The 23,246-nt window shown below is 32.2% G+C and overlaps 1 protein-coding gene across 3 annotated transcripts in view; it reads left to right on the top strand.

Moving 5' to 3' along the window:
• Cad96Ca (tyrosine kinase receptor Cad96Ca) overlaps positions 1–21,783 on the top strand; it is a 97,600-nt gene extending 75,817 nt beyond the window's left edge. For 2 of the 3 annotated variants that reach the window (XM_068774986.1, XM_068774985.1), the window contains exons 3-11: positions 6,737–6,951; positions 7,963–8,427; positions 10,083–10,190; positions 11,753–11,891; positions 13,186–13,337; positions 14,142–14,324; positions 16,993–17,132; positions 18,499–18,640; positions 20,514–21,783. In XM_068774986.1, coding sequence (XP_068631087.1) covers positions 6,737–6,951; positions 7,963–8,427; positions 10,083–10,190; positions 11,753–11,891; positions 13,186–13,337; positions 14,142–14,324; positions 16,993–17,132; positions 18,499–18,640; positions 20,514–20,738 — 1,769 coding nt within the window. In that variant the 3' untranslated portion in view covers positions 20,739–21,783. The remainder of the gene's footprint in view (positions 1–6,736; positions 6,952–7,962; positions 8,428–10,082; positions 10,191–11,752; positions 11,892–13,185; positions 13,338–14,141; positions 14,325–16,992; positions 17,133–18,498; positions 18,641–20,513) is intronic. The other variant, XM_068774987.1, reaches the window with a different exon arrangement.
• Positions 21,784–23,246: the final 1,463 nt, after the last annotated feature.

Here is a 23,246-nt window from a genome sequence, read left to right as displayed (position 1 = left end):
GCTTGTGATAAATAAGTAGTCATTAGATTATTTTGATGACAATCAAATCTAATTCAGTAAGGAAAAACAGAAAAGTTTGTATGTAACAGGAAACGTGGCGTGGATAGTCTTAACTAGGTGTTCAGTCATCGACTTAGTTAAGGTGACGGGAAATGACGGAAAGTGGCCGGTCTTGGCGTCGTGGCGATCTTTGATGGAGCCTTTGACTATCGTATGAGGATATAAAGGCTTGTATTGTTTTAATATTATTAATAAGATGATATATGATAACGACGTATGTTACTGGCATTATAGAAAAGGTAACAGTAATCTTAAGGTACCATATCCGCTTTTGTATCGATTTTGATTAATAATTTAAAATGATAATCGGGTACATTATGTTTTTTTTTCTGTCACCCGCGTACATATGTTAAACGTAAAGTCTCTGACCACCCACGTCAAAGTACCAAGTAAAAACGAAATAATAGAGCTCGATACGATAATGATAATAACAGTCAAATTATTTGTTAAAATTATTCATCATTATTCTAGCTACAGCGCTTTTAAAATAAAAAAAATGTGAACTTTAATTTTAAAAAAATTATCTTAATGAAATCTCATTGTGTTTTTGGTAGAGAAATTTTAGTGTCGTAAATATGTTTGCGTGCGATATAATACGGTAACATTACGTGGCCGCGCCGTAATCCAAGGTTGCCGAGTGAAAGTGAGGTGTCCGGGCACTTTCACCTCGGATGGAAGCCGTCGCTTCGTATATTTGAATGATGTTTTCTCCATTAGCATTTTTCCACACACGTGTGTTTTATCACTGGCTTTCTAGCATTGCTTCTCTAAAGCCTGATATCCATTTTACTTATTTTTTGTTAGTTACAAAATCTCTAAAAATCATAGAACATATTCAACCATATTAAATTATTTAAATAAAATGTTTTATTAGCAAATTACACGTGTATTTTTATATTCTCGATGTTTCGAGTGTTTTGTTCCGCCCATGCCGACGTATAAACCGATATATTAATAATAATTTATTAATTTTACATTTAATACAGTGTTGACCAAATATTTATGTTTGAGAGAGAAAAATAAAAATTCAATTATGACAAATATAAAAGCATCTGGTAAAGGTTTATACATCATAGTAAAAGTTAGTCGTTTTAGATTAACAATGATACGAATTTAAATCATTACACTCGTAAGTATATTCTGTAAGAAATTCTGTGATACTACAATATACTTTTTAGTAAAATATTCTTTTAGGCGTTATTTAAAAAAGATTTATATTGAGTTAATTAACTGAACACTGTATGATAAATATAATCGGGCGCTCATATTTCTTAGTTCTTCCGGATTGCTTTAAAACTTGTTAATGATTGTAGAAATAGTTTTATTTGAACGAGTAACATTCGCGTAAACAACAATCACTTTGGAATATCGTCCCTTGTGTCGAGTTTAATGTCTAGCATAACTTAGCCGTCTATATATATAGTTTAATTAATTTTAGTCCTCACATAGTACATTCGCGTAATTCTGAGTACATTCACCGTTTTATAATGCAGTGAATGATGATCTGTAGCTTATAAAATATTGAATTTATTACAAGTATATATACTGCATATATATAGTCTGTTTTGTCTGTATGTACACATTCATTACCCGTTATTTATCGCTCTAACATTTCCATTCTATGATTATCAGGAAGAAATTGCCTCGTGTGATAAGAACGCCCGTTGTACTTTACTTCTTTTTTTATTAATTCTAATTTGTATCGCTAGTATTTTTTTTTACAATTTTTTTTTCGCTTTACTAAACGCAGACAATTGGGAGAGGGTTGCCGCTATTTGATACGGATCTTTTATGTGTATATTTTCTACAGTTTACAATAATGAGTATTAAATTTAAAAAAAAAAATGTTTTTTTAACTTCACTTCGTTTGCTTGAAGTAAGTGAATACGTTGTTAGGCTAATAATCGGATTAATTATGTTGCCCGAAAGTGAAAGTTTTACTTATATTTACTACACGTTAACTAAATGTTCTTAAATAAAATATTATAAAAAAACAATCGGTTCTAATTCTAAATTCACGGTTTTTAGTTAAAATTTTGACTGCGAAGCATGGACTCGTAACGTATCACGTGATTTCATTCAATATAATGTCAATTTTATCAACGGTATTTATTTACTTCAGGTGATGGTCAAATAAAGGTAATTTAAAAAATAATATACGCAGTAATATGAAGAGAATTTACTGTATATCTGGTATAAGTTAGGTGAAACAAAAACGTTGGTTCGTCGAGTTTGTCAGATAAGTTTATAAACACACACATACAACACTGCCGGGGTTTAATTATTGCAAATAGCTTTTAGCTGGTTAGCTTCAGTGCTTTGCCACGTTGTTAGTTTGCCACTATGAATGGTAATGGACAAACAAAATTGAACTAAAATATACTAACATTAACGTTTGTTTACATAAAAAGGGTATTTGGTTATATATGTAAAACCTTTAAAGGCTGCCAGTTATGTATGGTACACTCTATCAAAAAATACGTTCCAAATTTCGTTTCAAATTACTACTTTTTAAAATCTGTCCCAGGACTTTGTACTGCGAGAAGTTACTGGCGTGTCACATTCCAGTAGAAAAAATAAATTAATGTAATATGTTTCATGACCACTTTACTTTATACATATGATTTGATATAGGTGCAAAAATTTAACGTTTTTACACCTATAACAAATCAATCTGTTTATTTACGTGTTTGTTATTTAAAAAGCCTCATTTAAATGTTTCTCCCTAATTTTCTACATTATTGGTAATGGTGAAAGTCAGTACGTAGCAGTATAGAGCATATTTGCATTAAATATAATTGTCTCTGTGATTTGAGTGTAACAATAACCGTTCGTTCACACTACTGTGGTTATGTAACATGAGAAACGACTTCCTAAAGCAGAGGTGAGAGTCCATTATACTGCTTATTATAATCTTCCGAGTGTGAACGTAAAAGTATATGTATCATTACACTAAGAGTTTTTGTATGTCTATATGATACACACAAAATTTTTTATGCGAATCTATGCTGGAAGGGGGGATACCCTTCCCCGACATTCTCTCATACACTCTCGATTACGTACTTACACTACTCTCATACAAAGATACACACTTTAATTTATTAAAAAAAGATTAATTATATATCAACGTAATTTTAACCATGCTAATCTTTTTCATACACGCCTAAGGGTTTTCTGCAAATATCAACATTATCATAACATTTTTAACGATGGAAATTATGTTTCAACTTAAGTATGATAATGTACATAGATTCTAATAATATCTTGATAAATACAATAATATTAAATACATGAATAAATATGTATTTGTGAGTCTACTGATGAATATATTTTCGTTTTTGGTGTTCATACAATGAATTATGTTATTTGCTTATCGGTTTAATTTAGTTCTTGTACATCAAGACCTAGAACAATAATATAAATGGCAGTATTATCGCTTTCCACTATTTTCTAAAGGCAACCCTTGGATGAAATAGAAAAGATATGGAATTTAACAGAAGAGTGTAGAATTATATATTGTATATAGAATAAAGATATAGCTACTAATATACAACTAAATAAATAATCAATATCGTAATTATTAATTAAAAATATGTTTTATGTTATAACGAGCCAAGAAACTCAGCGGTAGACTGAGACTTGCGATCGTACGTCGGGGATTCGATTTCCGAAATCCAATTTTAAATAATTCACATTTTGTGAATTAACTGTAATAGTTTGCCAGCGTACTTTGCGTACTATAATATACTTGTAAAGTTAAGAAACAGTTTAGAGGTCATTCAATCATGAGTTTAATAATGTTAAATTGCAGCATAAACTTGAATACATCTTAATTAAACTCAAGGAACATCGTAAAATATTCCGTCCCTTGCAATAATGTTCATAGCTTATGCTGTCGGCAAACCGGGTTGTAAATGTGAAAACTTTGGACTATAAAGTTTTAAAGACATTTTATAAGAATTGAATGACTTTACATGTATTGATTATTAACATTTTAATTTCGATTTACCATAGTTAACTAAGAAATAAAACTAAAAATACTTTTATTTTATGTTGCACTTTGTCTGCAACTACGTAGGTTTATTTTACTTTATTAAAGGTTTTATTATTATATAACCAATATAATAATAAAGCCTTTAATTTATTGTAGAAGAAAAGTTACATAGTTATGAATTTCTTGTTTTACTAGCTTGTTTATTTAATCTACAAGAACCCCTTCGCGAGTAAATAACTCCAAAGAAGCCCAGATTTCTGTCTTGTGCTGTTTGTCTCCAGTTGCCCATCTGCCCATCTCGTAAGCGGTCTTCCCTTTTGACGTTTTCCCCAAAGGCATTTCCATAGTGGTTATATATAAGATACTTATAAGTAGAGGATTGTCGATCATCCTTAGCTTATAACTCCGTAAGAAGCTTTTCATAACATGTTGTCGTCACAAAACCGACATCATTTACAAGTGCTTATTAAATATTAGCTGTGTAAAAGCAACATACAAAACAAAAAAAGTTTTATTAATTAATTTATACATTGTACGGATCATCGACATTGCCGCGGGTAAATAAAATAAACAGCAATTCCACGAGCTTATAGTTAGAAATGAATTTGAGCACTTTGGGATTTTAAATTCAAAAATATTTTTATTTGTTAAATAACTAGAATAAACCTTTATTCCACAAAACAATTGCATCTAGACAGTATACACAGAGTATAAGTAATAAAAATAATACCTAATAGATAAAAAAAAATTAAAGTAAATTACGCAGAAATATATTTACAAATGTGAATTAATTTACAAATATTGAGTATGTTTTTGTAATGATTTGTAGAAGTACTTGAAATTATAAAGTATTTGAAGAAGCTAAGAGAATTAATCTCGCCTCTTGTCGACAAATGTAAGGGCCTGTCTACCGCAAGAATGAAGAAGCCATTAAATATACTATATTTGTAACAACGGAAGCGTTTTCACGGAACATTTAATTTGAAATGACCCTAGGCTGGTATAAAAATTGTGTTTGTGTCAATTTTCAAGAGTCCTTCTCTGTAAAAACGGTTTAAGTATTCTCAGAATTTAATGATGCATTTTATTTTAGCTCCCGCAATCTTAAGAAACATTTTGTAACAACTTTGTTCGTAAAAAAATTCACTTCACTTCGATTGAGTTAAAACTACAATAGAAGACGAAACTCATTATAAAGTGAAAAAAATTTTAGATAAAGAAAGTTGTACACGCTCATTCGCTTTTATCCTTTCTGTGCTTTACAATTTGATCTCCGAACTTTCATATCTAGAGTCCGCGAACTATCGTATTTACTTACTTTCATATATTTACTAGGTAAACCGCCAAAATAATAAAGTAAGTAAAACCCATAATTGTGGAGGTTTTCCGGAGAGGCTTAAGCATATCAGTGGTCGTTTATCGGCTGCATATAAATCACAAACAAAATAGGCAGATATAAATCAAACAAAAGTACTGTGAATAAATTAAAAATCACATCTGTAATAAAATGTGATAATCTTTATTAAATAAGCATAAGAAATAATATATAATATAATACAGAATAGTCAAGCATAAAAATAAAGCTAAAAGCTAAAAAATATGATAAATATCTAAATCTGTGATATTTGAGGAAAGAAGAGAGGCAGCGATGCGTGAAAAGAAATTATTGTGTAAAGGAATGCTACAGAGTTATAGAATGAAAGAAGAGGAAAGTTAGATATGTGACGAATAAAGGAAGAATAAGTAAACAAAAGTATGTGAAAAGAATTATTTGAAAAATATAAATGCCCTGTCTCAAAATCAGATATGGGATCAGGGAAATGTGAAGTCCCCAGAAACTGGAGCCAAAAAAAATTGATATGAATGTATGAATGTACATTTACAATGTCAATGTGGAAAACACAGTTATGATAATTTCGTTTTTATAATATGATTGAAATTAACATTACGTTAGAACTCTTTATTTGACGTAGTGATGTGATTCACAGAGACGTAATTTTTAAACACTCCATGGATTCATCCAGTTCACGTTGATGAAAATAAAAGTGAGTTAAAAATATATCGTGTTGTAAGAAGGGGGATCAGATTCATAGCTCGAAGCTGATGCCCCACGTAACAGATTTATGGGGGCTTCCTTACAATGCATTGACGTCTAACCTTGGCGGTCAGACCTTTTTCTTCATCTAACAATATTTTTAAATATTCTATCGATGTTTCTTTAAAAGCTGGTTACGAAAATTAACTTATTTAGCTAAGGTTTCTTTGGTATAAGACCAAAACTATTTCTTTTATTTTACAAAAGGGACGACGTCATAATTATCCATTTTACTAGATACTGAAGTCATACTGGTATATCCAAGTATTAAAATTCTACTCGGCAAACCATATCAGTTTATTTTATCAAATACATTAAACACTTTCACCTTTACCGGCTGTATTCCTTGTCCATCGCCTTTATGACCAAATTTAAATGATCATTCCTATGCTGCTTTGAAATACTTTTATAGGAAAGTCTGAAAGTCGCTCTTCACAGATCTAAATCCTTCATAATGTTCCAGAAAATAAAGTTTTTATGAAGTAAAAACAAGGATATCTACAAATGAAAGAGCATTCAAACTTTAAGAATCCCTTGTCACTTTGAATCGATATTTTATTAATATTAACGAAATATCCCTTTTTCAGGATCATCGCTGCAGCTGCCAGGTATAATGCACGTGGACCGCAATTGGTTTGCGTCGTCCACCGACCCCATTGGCACAGTGGTTACTAGAGTGCAGCGCGAGATCACGGGCAACGAGAGCGTGAGGTTCGGTCTCGAGACGAGCGGCCCACCAGCGCCTTTCAAAATCGACTCCGCATCTGGGGTTGTCACTGTGAATGACTCTCTTGTTGATAAGGTAATTAATACTTAAATAATAAAAATATGTATATCAGATTCGTACAGAACAGAATAAGGTTGGGGAAATAAAAAAAGATATCCGCCACACGTATTCGTGTACGTGAGTATATAATATTTTCATCTTCATTGTATTTCCTATAATGTATGAGCACAAAACGAGCAAAATATAAATTAAGTAATATTTTGGGGGAAAGTACCCAACTACTAGACAACAATTCCAAGTCTACCACGTGTTTTATAATTGTATTATTTACAAAATAACTTAGATTATTTTATTTAAAATGTCAATGGCATTTTGTTATTAAGTTATCGTAGTTTGTCAAGAAATGGTTCCAGTAAATGTTGACAGTGAAGTAAGTGTTGATCAATTTTAACATATCCACGACGTCACGCTTATTCATTACGCTTTGGATTCTTGTGGACCTATGGCGAAGAAACCGCTCTGACAAGTTAATGATATTAATATAGCGACATAATCTTTAAGGAGTATAAAAATATCCGATTTTGGGTCAAATAGTTGTTATTTAAGAGAATTGCTATTCTTATTTTAAACAAAGACTTCACAGCGACTTAAGCATATTGCAGACGTGAAAAGGTTACGAAAATGCTACTCTAAGTAAAACAACTTTCAGCAATCTTCTTCTCTTATCTCTATCTTTTTAAAGCAATTAACGGCTATCTGCCTGGAAAATAAACGCTACTTAAAAATTCAAACTAAATTTATTATCGAGACAAAAACTTAATTTTGAAGTCCATTTTTAAAAACTTGTACTCTAAATTGGTTACAACAAATAAATTCTTTGTTCGTACTAAAATCTAGTTTATTGCATGCTAAATTCAATTCCACTAAATCAAAACGCAAGTGTGTTGTACGACCACCGAGAACAATTTTATGATAGTCGTTTCCATTTTATGCCATTGTAAAAAGTTCGTATCACGCCTTGCGGATATTCTTAATATCAATGATCCAAAAACCCAACTCTTAAGTTTTCTTATTTTATTTTTACAGGAAAACCAATCCTTCTCGTTGTGGGTCACAGCTGATGATGGCTCTATACCCCAACGGCTGGAAGTCCTGGCCACAATTACCGATAGTACAGGTCAAAGACCGAAATCGCTTCATCCACCACCGTTCGGCCTGAAGAACTATCCAAACCTATCCGACCTCTCCAATTTACCGCCTCTACCAAAGTTCATTAGAACAACTCAAAGAACAACCAAAGGATATATCGAAGAAACGACAGTACCTGAAACAACGCCCTATTCAACTAAAAAACCTGCACAAGACAAAATAGCTCGTGAAGAAATTAAAAATAATACTAAAGTTGAAGAGACGCACATAGGAAATGACGTCTCGTTAACGGTTATACCGCTAATTGCGATCGGCGGCTTAGTGGTCATAGTGGCAGCGGTGATCATTTTCGTCTGCAAGAAGAACAATTCTAACGGATCGAAGAGCAAGAAGGACGATATGGTGAGTCATAATATTAAAACTTAAAACAATGTTATGAATAATGATAGCATTTGAATGAATAATGGTTCAATATCCGTACCCGTTACAATACATTTAGGTAATGCATGTGTTTTGTTATAGTCGTTAATCAAATAGCAATAGAGCAATGACTTATGTTTTTGATTGTCATTTTGATTTCTTTGATCAAATTCAAGCTTACAAGGCCTCTGCTTATATTATATTATGATACTTTTAAATTATTATTTAAAAAAAATTAAATTATTTAAAACGTAATTTGTTATATTAAAATGGATACAAGCACGTAGATAAACTGTACCCAAACAATTGCAAAAATGTAAGTCTAATTTTGGCTCTCTCTGATATTCTTGAATCAGATATACGATTTATGCATATTAAATAACAGGCCCAGGTACAAGGCCTTTCTCAGGAGACCTTGCGTCTGATCACTTCGTGGAGAATTAAATGCTCCTGAATTAAACAGCTTATTTCTTCTTAGTTGATCTATATAACAGTCAAAACCTATCCTACTAAGAGAGCCCTAGAGCTTTAAGGTTTATGCTAAGCACGATCAGTGTTTTGCCATTTCTGTTACGTGGAAATTGTAAATGGGTAATAAAGCAAATAATGAAATTTAATCATAAAAATCATATGAACTTACATTTTCCGATAGATTAATTTTATGGATTTAAATCATAAAATCTTTATGTCGAACCTAAAGTCCGTGTTTAAATAATAGACTTGAGGCAGTCACTCCATTTAGTCATCAACATCATTTGTTCTTAATAATATGTACAACTGAGGTAAGTTTAAAAACCTATTTAATAGAGATATATTCAATATTTTGTAGGTCTTTGCATAATGTCTTCTGTAATTTAAGAAGATGTGACGATGTAAATAAGAATAATTTTACATGTAATAATTGTAATTATTACATGTAGTACTATTTGTGGGATATTTTTAAGTAATAAAATAAATGAAAAATACGCCGCACTATTACCTAATGATGTAAAGAATAGCGAAGCTAGTGAAAATATTTTACTATTTTAATCAAAAACAGTTTTATTTTGGATAATTAATTTAATGTTCATAGCCTTCGCTGAGGTAGCTGTATCCAGCGTGCAGGCATCGTTAAGCACATCTATGACTTTAGGCTATCACGGAATCATCGTATCATCATCATCCGTATCATCATCCGCAAACATGGCGTATTCCATCAGCAGCTTTAATTCGCTGTTGTACATCATGCTCTGTTCGGTGCTCGTTAACCCATACCGCATTCCTTAAATAATTGGTAACATGCTTTTAAAACAGACACAAAATAGCAAGAATTAACGGTGTGCTGTATGAGAATCTACATTTGAAAACTCTAGACAAAATTACACTCTTAGGTTGCGTTTGACTTGCTAGTGACGTCACTTTCTCGTATTGAGCTAAAGAATCATTATCGAACAAAATCACGGCTTCACGATTGTCGATCTCGGCTAACACGCTTACTTTCTTCTGAGAGTACATGTGCACTTTTAAGTACTACATCTTCATATATTAGATACAAGGTGTAGTTGTTGTCCATCAATTATGTTTCAAAACACTAGTCATTAATTTTGAATAGATTGGGAGCATCTAAATCATTATACATAAAGCCATGTTGTCCACAGAGCAAAGACTCGAGTGGCATCGTGCTACAAGAATCGTCAATCAACATGTGGGACAGGCCGCGCGCATACTCTAATCGATACGAGTCCTGGGATAACGGTCACTTGCAGGTCAGTCTCTTGACCTCGATATTCCTCATTTATCCCTGATAGACGCATAATTCGACGACCAGACGCTTAAATAATCAGTGATCGGAATAGCTGGAGTGACGTGAAACGATATTGAACGCTTACATTTGTATGGACATTATTTATATTACATATAAAATAACACAATAAGTAGCAGATATATCATAACTTAAATTCATTTTATAATAAAAAAGCTCTTGTCTGTACAATGCAATAACAAATTGAATAAGTTTTTGCATCGTAGTCAGTATAAATAGGAGAGTGCAGATTGGAAAGTTGGCAGAGGACTGACCAGGCCAGCCCCGAGGTCGCTACAGGGACCTTAAAGTTGAACCTAAATTTGTTGCATACCTTGGCGATTTAACAATATTATATGTTGGAGTGAATCAATTTTTCAAAGTAAATAATAAAAATACATCGCATCTGATTTTTCTTCTACAGGCTTAGAAGTCTTCATCTAAAGCTCTAATCGTTTTGCCCGTATTTTTGAAGGGCAGCATTTATTGCCTGAATTCATGTCAAACGATATAAAATACCATATTGTCATTTGACCACTATTTTTGTTCTTGTTTACGTATAGATTGTATTGTAAGTCGTTATGAAGATTCAAATAAGTAATTGTAATTTCTTATTTCATTCCTAAAGTCATATCCGTATGATGATTTTATGGTGCAAGTATCAAAAATTTATAAACCGATCTCGATTAATGCAAATAACACATCTAGCGTCACGACGTGAAATTTGTAAATCAAATCTCTGCAAATTTTTTTAAATCTGTGTTTACTTCATTTCGCGGTCGTGTACATTTCTTGAAAATTGACGATTAAAATCTGAATCATTAAATTGTTGAATTTAAATATGTTTAACTATTGCTACTATATCAAAACAAAATCTCACAATTAATTGTATGCGCCAAAATGTCTTCATATCTTTCTCTGTATCCTACCAAGCAATCCCATAACTTTAATGTATGTTTTAAAATTTCATTTTTTTTCTTAATTATTGTAATGCATATCAACATACGCAAGAAATATTTTTTAATGGCTGATATATATCAAAAGCTTATGCGACATAACACGGTATAAAAATGTAGTGCTGTATGTAAATAGTATGTTCTTGTTCCCTCGGTCCACACCTCTCCGCGCTTTCTTTAGGCGCGGTATAGAGGTTTCGGTAGTATTATAAAATATACTTTATACTAAATTTTACATTATTTGGCCCATAATTACTAATTAACGGTTAAACTAACTAAGGACTGTAGTAATAGTTTAAATTCTGTTTGAAAACGATAACCAAAATATTTATTACACACGTATCATATCATAAAATACATGTTAAAATATGTTTCACTAAATATATATGTATAAATACCGTACATTGGCAAGCGACAATGTTATTGTAATGCATAAATTAAGGCAGAACAATAGATAGAAACAAATAGCACGCTAATGAGCAGACAATGCGAATACGATTCCGTATTTTATTCTCATAGCGATACAAATATATAAGGTCTTACAGATACTAATTACATTGTTTCCTTTCAGTTATCCGAAGAAACGACGATCAGCAAAGAAGATCCGCCTGACGAGTGGGAGTTCCCCAGACATAGACTCAAAATATTCAATATCTTGGGAGAAGGCGCTTTTGGTCAGGTGTGGCGAGCTCAGGCAATAGACATCGATGGTTAGTATATAACTGAACGGTTCTCTTATATGCGACTACCTGTGTCCGACGATAGAGCGAGGCAATCCACTACTCCGACACTAAGAGACACCTTTACGTGTTGATTTATTGTATATCTTATTAATTTAGAGTTACTAACTACAGCGATTTTCAAACACGATATATTTATAAAGGAATGAATACATTGTCCACATTTCTAATAATATTTCTTGAAAAACTTCATGTAAAATGCCGATATAGCATAGGCAATTGGAAAATTGAAGTGGCATTGTGTAAAACAAACAGCCGCTGGGGCCGTAAGGTTCTGAAATAGAGACCACGGATCGGCTAAGACATGATGGACTTACTAGTGCTAATTCTTTTTGGCCCGTTTCGCAAATTAACCATGATTGAGATAGATAGATATATCGGGAATACCAGCATTCTCACGAGTCTCATTTTAGTCGACTAGATAATAAATAATAGCATTTGAACTTGTGATATCATAAAACCTCACCAACTGCAACAACTGGGAGTCGTGAAACCTTATTTTTAGCTCGTTTTTTTAAACCATTATAAACTGTGAAACATTAATAACGACCTGTTCGAAATCCGTAATAAATTCTCTACAAAACAATTTGTTACACTAGTGCATATAAATTTTATAGCCAGAACGGTCTAGCGACCCGATATTGGCGTCTTTTTTATCTGTGGATTCCATAATAAAACTCAGATATTAGTAATCTACTTTATTTTTAGGAAACACAAATTATCATAAAACATAAATTAGCATTGACACGTAAAACGAACTGACTTAGCAAAAGTCATGTCAAAAACAAAGAGGCCAGGCGCCCTCATTACACTCGAAAACCAGGGCTACGGTCGATAGTGGTCCTGAATATGGGAATGAAAACATATATGACGTCTAAGCATTATTGTGTTTTAATAAAAAATGAAGAATTTTTAATTTTACGATAATAATAAATTTGTTTACACAATGTACAAGCCTTTTCTTTAACATCAAATTCATTACTTTGTATATTTATTTACACTTCTTATGTACGTAGTACAAACGCGAACTTAATGCCGAATACATTATCTGCCAGTTAACCTTCTGAAAGGTGTACAGATAATTAGTAAAATTAGGTGAAAAAAATAAATAATCGAATAACAAAAGAAAAATTAAGATATTATTAAGATAAACTTATGTTACGTTACAATATGTAAACTAAACCATAAAACTAATATATTTTTTTTAATTCTTGATAGTAGCGTCGTTATATAATAAATAAAAATAAGATTTTTGCATACCTAGGTAAAAAAGGCGAACAAACAGTGGCTGTGAAAACCCTTAAAGAGAATGCTTCAGAGAAAGAAAGAAGCGATTTACTGCAAGAACTGATTGTGATGAAGAATTTAGGGACGCACCCCAACGTCGTGCGGCTGATAGCTTGTTGCACTGAGAAGGTAATTATTTTTATAGTGCTAGTAACAATGAGGTTTTGACTTTGTTCAGTAAATCAAATGTTTAGTTAAAACCGAATACAAAGTATAACTCATATTGAAGTTAAGACGTTTGCATTGGGTTTCATTTATTTACATTCTTTTGAAGTAGTTTTTGAATAATCAATACTATATAAATTGTAATAAAAGTTTTATCTTCTTACGTTTTATAAGTCAAGTAATATTTAATTATTTAAAACGATTTTAGAGATTACCATGTTGCCTAGAAATTATACAGAGTACTGAAAACATACAGTAAATTATTAATTTGATTTGTAGAGATTTTTTAATCACAAAAATATTTATAATATTTTATGTAATAAAATTATGATAAAAATGTTTGCTACTTGTATAAAACATGGTTGATATTTTAATGCTTCTTCATTTTGATTTTATTCTCTTCCACAAGGTTTTTAATTGTCATAGTATTTAATGTTCATGTTATATATATATATATATATATATATATATATATATATAAGTTACATATATTTCGTGAAAATTTATTCGTCATAAATATTGCAAGTTTGCCAATTTTGAAAAAATAATTTTCAAGTACTTTTATGAAATTTGAGAATCAAGTTTGTTTTTAAATTAAGATCCTGTTTAAAACTGTAATATTGATTCAAATCACAATAGTGTTACTTTTAATTAGTATAAATAAATATAAACATAAACAACCGTGCTGGGTAACAACCTCAGAAATTTCTAAATTTATATTTCATTAACGAAGACTATTACTCATAAACGTTACAAAATGGTTTCCAGGAGCCAACGCTCGTGATAATGGAGTACGTGAGCCTGGGTAAACTGCAGCAGTACTTGCGCGAGTCCAGGGCCGGTCGCCACTATGGGAACACGCACGCCGGCAGCCAGTTCCTCACGTCGCGTGACTTGACGCATTTTGCCTTCCAGGTGGCACGAGGCATGGACTTCCTTAGCAACAAAGGAGTGAGTATTACCCTCCTTCATTGTTTATTGTTTAACACTTTAACAAAAGAAATAGACTGCAACCACGAGACTACAGCCTCATGCGCTGGTCCGATTAGGTCCGAATCACGAACAATACCACAAAAGCCCTAGCAAGACACACCGCTTAAGACCGGCACGAATGATGTAGCGACAGCCTTTCCAAAAAAGGACACGATCCTTAGCAGTGAAGTTAAGATGCAAGTATGAACAACAAAAAAACAATGGAGGTGGATAGGCCATATGCTCCGTAAGGACTCACAATACGACACGACGCAAGATCTAGAATTGAATCCCTAATATATATAATATCCCTATATAATAGTCCTGGCGGCGGACGGTCATTACAGGAGTGGAGCATATAAGGAAAACGTACTCCGAGTTAAAACGCGAGGTTTAAGACCGACCGGGATTGCGATGTCTTGTAGACGCTCTCTGTTCCGCCTGAAGGACATAGGAACTTAAGTCAAGTCAATAATTTCTGAAAGTAAAAAGTCTATCAGAACAGCTAGTCTTACATAACCCCGAAAACTTGCAACTGGGCAACTACCAGCGCTTATCGAAACTAGCCAGCGCGAGTAATCTGCGCTGGTTTAAGACACCGAGTTTCTAAACAAAGCAGAAAACCAGCGCCGATAAGCTTGTCGAAACCTGTCTGCCAGCTGTCTTTCTGTATTCGGGTTAAGATCTAGAGCACTTAAAATCGTCACAAGCAATAAAGGTTTCAGAAAGTGAACCTCGTAATGGAGGTAAATAAAAAGACCTAAAGGAAATTACAACTTCACTTTGTACTGTAACAATAAAGTTTTACGAACAGTAAACAATGAACAGGTATCTCACGCTTATATCAAAACTTTATTGCCTATTTCGTAAAGTTGATTCAATCAACTCGGTCGTCTTTGTAACATTTAATGAAAAAATTGACCCACTAATTTTTTTTTGTCGTTGTTTAGGACTTTTAACTAATAAATTTATTATAGTTTAAGTGGTTTCTGAAATTGTTTCAAAAGGTTAGTGAAAGTGATACTTTTTTATATACGACGTATAAAAATTCCTAAATGTTTTGCAAAGCGCAAAACTTTAAAGCGGCTATACTGTTCCCACTAATTGTTTTTGATATTTGTCGGAACAAGAGGAATGTAAGGGCATCACTTTTCTGCCCCATTTAAGTCATGAAATAATCTAAAACACTTGTTTCTGGCTGTCAAAACAAATTACATGGTTAAAAAGCATTGAAAAGTCTATGCTTGCAATTAGACACTGCCTCCCCAAAAGATATAGAAAGCTAGCCAACTATGATTATACCATAATCGGCACTCTTGGCAGGCAGGTTGACGATCGCAATGTGGTTTTATGGCACGCAGAGGACGCTTCTGTCCATCTTCTGGAAACATACGTGAGCAGTGGCAATTCCATATAATTAATGCATGTAGTGTGTATAATATACTCGATTATTTTCCGGGAATCGAATCCTCCACTGATTGTAGTGTAGTATTTTGGTCGGCAGAGGACGTTCCTGCCGATTCTCAGGGAACTTTTTAGAAAAGATAAATTACTAGGATGTAATCCAAAAATTAAATATTTACATTAATTATTTTATTCTTGAAGTTTTTATAAGGTAAACATATTTTTGGAAGTAATTTTTGTTTATAATCAAGACTTTAAATTAATTATCACTCTGAAATATATATTTTTTTTGACATCGCAATAACCTTCGCCTTTACGAAATCTAAGTAGACCACTGATTATTAATAACTTGCTTAGGAATAATTGGTTAAACGCTGTTAAGTATATGTTATCTTAAGTATGACAATTTTAGTGTATAAGATAGAACAAATTTTTACTTTAACCTTTATGAACAGTTACGTATAATTCACATAAATAGTACTGTGTCCCGAGAATTGAATTCACGACTTGTCATAATGTTTCATAGTCGTTAATCAAATTTACCTGTATATAATAATAAAACTCTTGTATTACCGTAATATTATCAGTGAATACCGAGATATCCATTCCTTTGTCTGATATATCATACAAAACGTTTCTATTGCGAACAGCAAAGGGATATGAAATCGTTTGACTGCGTTTATGCATCCGTACGTACTGATACTCGAATGTTTTCAAATATAGAGCCAATACTTTATTACAAGATTATTGCGTTTTAGAACGCCACTTCATCACTTAATATCAAGTGGAAACACATTTATTCCAAATTTCGTCAAAAAAATTATTATTACATATTTAAGTTTAAATTTCATGAACGGGACGACCAATGTCTCTGAAATGCTTGACCTTTAACAATACGAAGTGGCGACCGCTGCTCAAATATTATTAAATAAACGAAATAATATAATTTAATTTAAAAAATTAAATTTAATTTTAGTGCTCTTTATTGTACTCGTTTAGATAATGTAATTAGTAAAATTCATTGTTAAATTAAATTAAAACGTAAAATTAATACTTCCAGAGTTCTTTGTTTCGTATTTATTTTAGATGAAAGGAAAAAAATCAAATTCATGATTTCTTTTATTATTACGTAATACAATTTTAAACTTCTAGATGGTATAATGAATTCTCGTTTGATAACAGTTCGCTAAAAGGAAATATCTACATAGGAAGATCGTGTTCTAAATTTAATTATTTTGAACAGATAATACATCGAGACTTGGCGGCTAGAAACGTTTTAATTACGGAGGAGAGAACGTGTAAAGTCGCGGACTTCGGGCTAGCGAGGGACGTAGCTGGCACACATGTTTATGAAAGGAAAAGTGACGGCCGCCTCCCAATTAGGTAAGATCTGAAATATATATTTCAAAGTGTAGTAATATATTTCTTTGTGGTTTTAGAATTATTATTTAAACAGTGATCGGAATAGATGGTAAATTATTCACCAGTACACAAACTGTAATTGTAACAACTATCACCATCTCAGCCAACTGTTGAATATAGGTCTGTTTAAAGATTTCTTACGGTTGAAAGTCACCTGCATCTAGCGACTTTCGACGATCTTGACCACGTCATGTGTCCACCTTATGAGTGAACAGTCTTCAAAATTCCGAGACCCCAAAAGGTTTTCTGTTCTGCGCGTTATATTACTAGCCTAATGCAACTTACTTACATGCTGTGCTATGTTACTTACTTACTTTCTTCTACAGATCTTTACGTTTGCCATTCGAACTTCCACAGAAACTCGGCTCGTAACTACACTATGCTCGGTTTAATTAAAAACTTATGCAACTCTTTTATATTAAGATGCTCCTTGGCGAAATCTTTGTATCGATTTTCAAACTAATCGAAAATCAAAGAAAATAGTATCGATCAACTATCAACTTAATAGTTTTAAGTTTCCGGAATTCCAATTTGAAATTACGATATACGAGAGACCTTTTTACGTTACAGACACGAAATACATTTTGGATGTCATTTTAGTAAATCGTTCCTAATCCGATTACAGGTAAACTATTTATTTTAAAGATTAACGACTCTAGTAATATATTCTCGTATATGTACATGTGTGTGTGTGTACATGGAAAAAGGGCAGAATTAAAAACAAATTCAACAGTATCTTCTATAAAGCAGTTGAAACCAATTAAAAATATTTTGCAAAAAATTAGTGCCTCTTGAAAATATATAGGGGTGGCCTATGGCCGGTAGATTACGGCTAATATGATGATAAAAATATTAAGTAAGAAAGAGACTAATATATAGCTACTTCCGCTATGCAGCAGTAGTCGTGCAATGAAGTGCACCGCCCGCCAGCCCGCTGATAAATGCGCGTGCGGCAAACAATGCGAATTACACAACTACTACCGTTAATTCACTCAACGCGTGTTTCACCCCTCTACGGGGCATCCTTAGTGTTACACCGTATGTTACACCGACCAGTGCCAAACACCGAGTTAGATAAATAAAAATATTATTTAATATTTATTAATAAAATTAACCATTAACTAATTATTACTTTACTGTGGATTTTACTTTTTAGTAACCATTATTGAACTAATTTTATATAGTAATATATTTTATTATCGAATATATTTAACCTATTAAGCAATTAAAATAAGCCCCTGTAGTTTATACTTTTGTACATTTACACCTCATATATGCTCTTTAGACATAAACATAAGACAATAAAGAAAGCTTATTTTCCCAACAGATGGATGGCTCCAGAGTCCCTTTACGATGATATATTCAGCGTGAAATCAGATATTTGGAGTTTCGGTGTACTGCTCTGGGAGATAGTCACGCTCGGATCCACGCCCTACCCGGGCTTATCAGCGGGGGATGTTATGCGAAAGGTAAAATCGACTAAATTAAAACATATTTTTAATTAATAACAATATTCAATACACAACCTAAATAACGGAAACAAAATTAGGACAAAATTCGAACTAGTCTTCGAGCTAACGAAGTCTTCCATGAGCCTGATGTTCTAAAAAGTTTTGATTTGTGTATTTCTAGAAAAAAGTAATGACTATAGATATTTAAATTACTAGGATATGATTGTACTACTGAAATAAATTTTATTTTTAACATATTGCATCGCGGTTTAAATGTTTCGTAACACCAATGATCACGATTCGTACTGAATTCGCGTTTATCTAATATTAATTCTGTGATTATATATTACATTGTTATAGAACACATTGGTAAGAATTTTTATTTTATATACTGTGACTACAATATAAGCGTGTACTGAACATGAATTCTCTACTTTCATTTTCACTTTTTAATTAAGATAATAATTAAAATTAAGTAGCTAATGAATTTCAGAAATATTTTTTATTCGTTATCATCCCAGGTTAAATATTTTACGTGCATTATACGTTACATCTGTGGATAATGTAATATTCAACTAATTTCCTTCGTGTCTATGATCTATCTATATAAAAAAATTAAATTGGAGTGTCATTGTAATATTAAAATAACCGCGTTTTACAAAACACACAAACACACACATATATGTATATATATATGTGTGTACGGGACATGTATCCAAATCACATTTTTTTATTTTTGTCTGACTGTCTATCTTTTTGTTCCGGCTAACCTTTAAAATAGCTGGATCGATTTTGACAGGATTTATATTGGAAGGTAGCTGATGTAATACGGAGTAACTTGGCTACTATTATTTTAGAAAGATTCTTATAGTACAATAATTTACGCAAAAAATCACTGTTAGCGACGCGAAGCTGTCGTGGGACGCTGTTCTGCTATAAATCTTTATTCACTAGTAGAAAAGTAAATAGCTTTGGCCATATAAAATGAGGAGAACTGAGACAATTGATGTGTTTTTTATTACAATATATCTATGATTTATCTCAGTAACGACATTTCGATAAATAATTGATAAAGCAAGAAGGTATTTATTTTATAGCTATTCGTTTTATTTGGCTAAAGCTATATTTAGACCCCGAAGTTTTAGATTAAAAGATAATAGCTATTTTGATCTTGTGACTTTTTGTTTTATACGTGTAGCCATGAAAAGTTACAATTTATGTTAAAAATCTGATTAATTAAAAGTTTAATTATCTGTTATGATAAAAAAAAAAATTGTTTTTCAATTATTCTATCAGTATCATGTAATTATAAACTTTGTGAAAATATTTTAATCCACATTTTTATAGGGATAATTCTCGCATAATTATGAGTCTTTTAAAGAGAAATAAATAAATCTGCGTGAAAAACATTTTCGATCAGAATCGTTAAATCGACTTCTAAAAGCTTTTAATATTAGTTTTTTTTTAAAGTAGATGCTGCTTTAGGAAGAATAAAAACCTTGATTTTTGAATGCAAGATATTTACTATCTTCGCCAATCCAGTAATTTCAATTGATAAGGAATTCTTCTAATCAGTATACGCTTCATTTAAACCAATCCCCAATCGAATGAATACACCATACCCGATATTAATATAATACACCTAGTATTCATCCTTGTATTCATTCCATTTAATCGTTGGAAGTATAGATTTCGTAGGCGGTACCACCCCATAGAGGACGCTGGAATTTTCCATGGAGCGATAGCCTGATCAAAAGAAAATTGAGGGCATTATGAAATATCTACAGAAGTTAATGAATAGCTGATTTGTCAAAAATGGGCTGTACATTCACTCGTTTAAATTTTTGCTCTTACATATAATCACCCTGTATATTGTATCTCTACATTCCAGGTCCGTGACGGACATCGTTTGGAGAAACCTGATCACTGTCGTCGCGAACTGTACAACATAATGTATTACTGCTGGGAAGCGGAACCTTCCTCCCGGCCTGACTTCAAGGAGGTGGTCTCCATGTTGGAACGTCTGCTCTGTACCGAAATGGATTACATAGAGTTGGAACGATTCCCTGATCATTCCTACTATAACGTGCAGAACTTAGAAGGCGAGAAAGTGTGATTGCAGCAGATAGATATTAGCCCTCAGATGAAAAGGACACGTTTATTAAAGTTAATTTTTCTTATAAAACATTTGTGTTCAGGATTGTACATCACAATCAGCTAGAAGTTTTTTAATCGGAGTTCTAAGTAAAAAGATTTTTCGCAAATGACGTCATTATTATCATTATGTCAGTCGATAGACTTCAAGCCACTGAAAGTCAGAAGCCTCCCTAAAGATCTCTACAATCGCCAGCGACTTCCCGTGACCTTGACTACTTCGTCATTCCACCAAGATAATAATGATGTCATACTTATATATTAATATTTGACATACACACGAGATAAATTTCTATTTGAAATGACACGAAGCATTAAGTTTAAAGATGAAAGCTTGACTTGTTCTTATTTGCTTTTCAAAGATTAGCTAAAATATCGATATTAAAAGTCAGGTTCGTTTACGAGACGTATTTAATACTAGAAAGACGGATATTTGCTTTCAATTAAAGATACCAACATCGTGAACTTGACGATAGAAAATCCGTTGCATCATTTTCACGACTGTCATTTTAGTAAATATAACACAATATTTATTTTGAACCAATTAAGAAATGATTATAAAGCATTTAAAGTAACAGTGTCATTTTGTCAGTTGTCACTGCAGCATTTGTATTGTAAATATATATTGGTTGTTACAGTTAACAAAATGACCGCCATTTGTAATTACTGCAAACAAAACTATATCCATTTTATGAGTACGATGCAAGTGTCAAAATTGATGTATCTATTTCGATCACTGGCTATTATGATAAACCGTCCATTAATAAAGTTAATAACTTTAAATAAAGAATGGATCCATCTAATGTTATGTTTTATTTATGAAATAAAAAAAAGGTTCACTGTAAATAAAAAGTGCAGATTTGAAACGTCCTCTAAGATCTGAAAAGTAACTTAGTAAAAGATGTATATTTCCATCAATACTCGGTAAAACCTATTGTATAATTTGATTTTTTTTAATTTAATAAACAGTGGCAACACTTAGCTGTCAATCTTGACAAAGATTAATGTTTAAAAATTAATTTTAAAACAATTTAACGATAATGAGATTATGGTTTAAGGGAAATCCAAAATGATTAAAAAATATCGTTCACAAAATATTTGTAGATACTAGTCTTTAGTGATAATAAAATATAAACTTATATATTACAATTTAAGTCACTTATTAGATAATGTACAGCGATTTCATGTGTAATTTTAAAATTAAATTAATATAGTTCCATTAAAATGTTTTGTTTCTGTATTTTGTTTTTTTATGACTCTATCAATACATGGTTATTATAATACTTGTACCAGCCACGCTTGATACTTGATGCTCTATTACTAATTAATAACCCAGGAGTCCCGACCATATTTCAAGCGAAGGGAGAAAATTCGTCTTGGTGGACAGGCTTTGAGTTGAAGTGCAAAAGAACATAAGCTGCGAGGCCGTGGAAATTCTTCACAATATTATTCATCCAGGTAATTAGGAATATGGTAATAGCATTCCATATGGAATTGGATATTGTCTTCTGCTTTAATTTAATGAAACCAGTGCAGTTGATGTTGCTTTCTATAATGTTATACATACTGTAGGTTACATAGATGTACGAAAAAATCGAATTTCTGTCTCTGTATCTTTCTCAATATTTCTAAAACGAGTCGTGTCTTCAAGCAGCCCTCGTCAAAAAGTGACGCAAAAGACTCTAGGTACGTCGTATTTAGAAAGTTGCCACATGGTTTACACCACACAACAAACTCATTTCAAGTACGATATAAAACTCCCTCTGCATCTAAAGTTTTCTCATCCTAACATTTTAACGGACACAAGCGCAATGCAGACTGAGTGTTCGAATTCCAATCTGGGATTATGTTCAAAGTACTTATCGAAATAAAGGGCTTTGCAATTTCTTTCAAACCTTTTTATAATCTTCAAATTGAATTTATAGTCTCTCTGTAGAATTTGACGAATAACTAATTAGACAACAGTTTACTGTACTGTCTCTTTTGAATATTGTGATGCTGTTATTAAGAATATACACAAAGGAGATCAGAAAACAGTTATGCGTAGTAGTTCGGAGTACACGGGCCAAGCTGTATCGACGATCTGCCGAGTGCAGTGTGACTCTGATTCTCTAAAGAAAACTTTCGTAGTACAATACTTCTTCTCGGCAAGGTCATTTCAACGAACCGAGTGTGAACATCTAATATACAAACAACAGCATATTTCAACTATTCTTTATTTACTTTAGTATTTTATGTATTAATTAAAAATATACGCTGTTTCACTCGGTCATAATAACATGACAGTGTCACTAAATTGTAATTTTCAAATGGTTGAAATTAAAGAAATAAACTATTAAAAGCTGAGTTATCTAACATTTATTTTCTCTATAATCTGTAGAGGTTATGGACAACCGACTTCCTTCGCCAACATCATCATAATTTCAGCAGTAAGATGTCCACCACTGGGCACAGCCCACAGTTTTCCAAT

Source organism: Battus philenor, unplaced genomic scaffold (assembly GCF_028537555.1).
Source record: "Battus philenor isolate CCGP_79_NKW_IND1 unplaced genomic scaffold, ilBatPhil1.0.hap1 SCAF_8, whole genome shotgun sequence".
In the NCBI taxonomy this organism is placed as follows: domain Eukaryota; kingdom Metazoa; phylum Arthropoda; class Insecta; order Lepidoptera; family Papilionidae; genus Battus; species Battus philenor.
The sequence above is the reverse complement of the archived record's forward strand: the minus strand, read 5'-3'. Positions and strand labels throughout refer to the sequence as shown.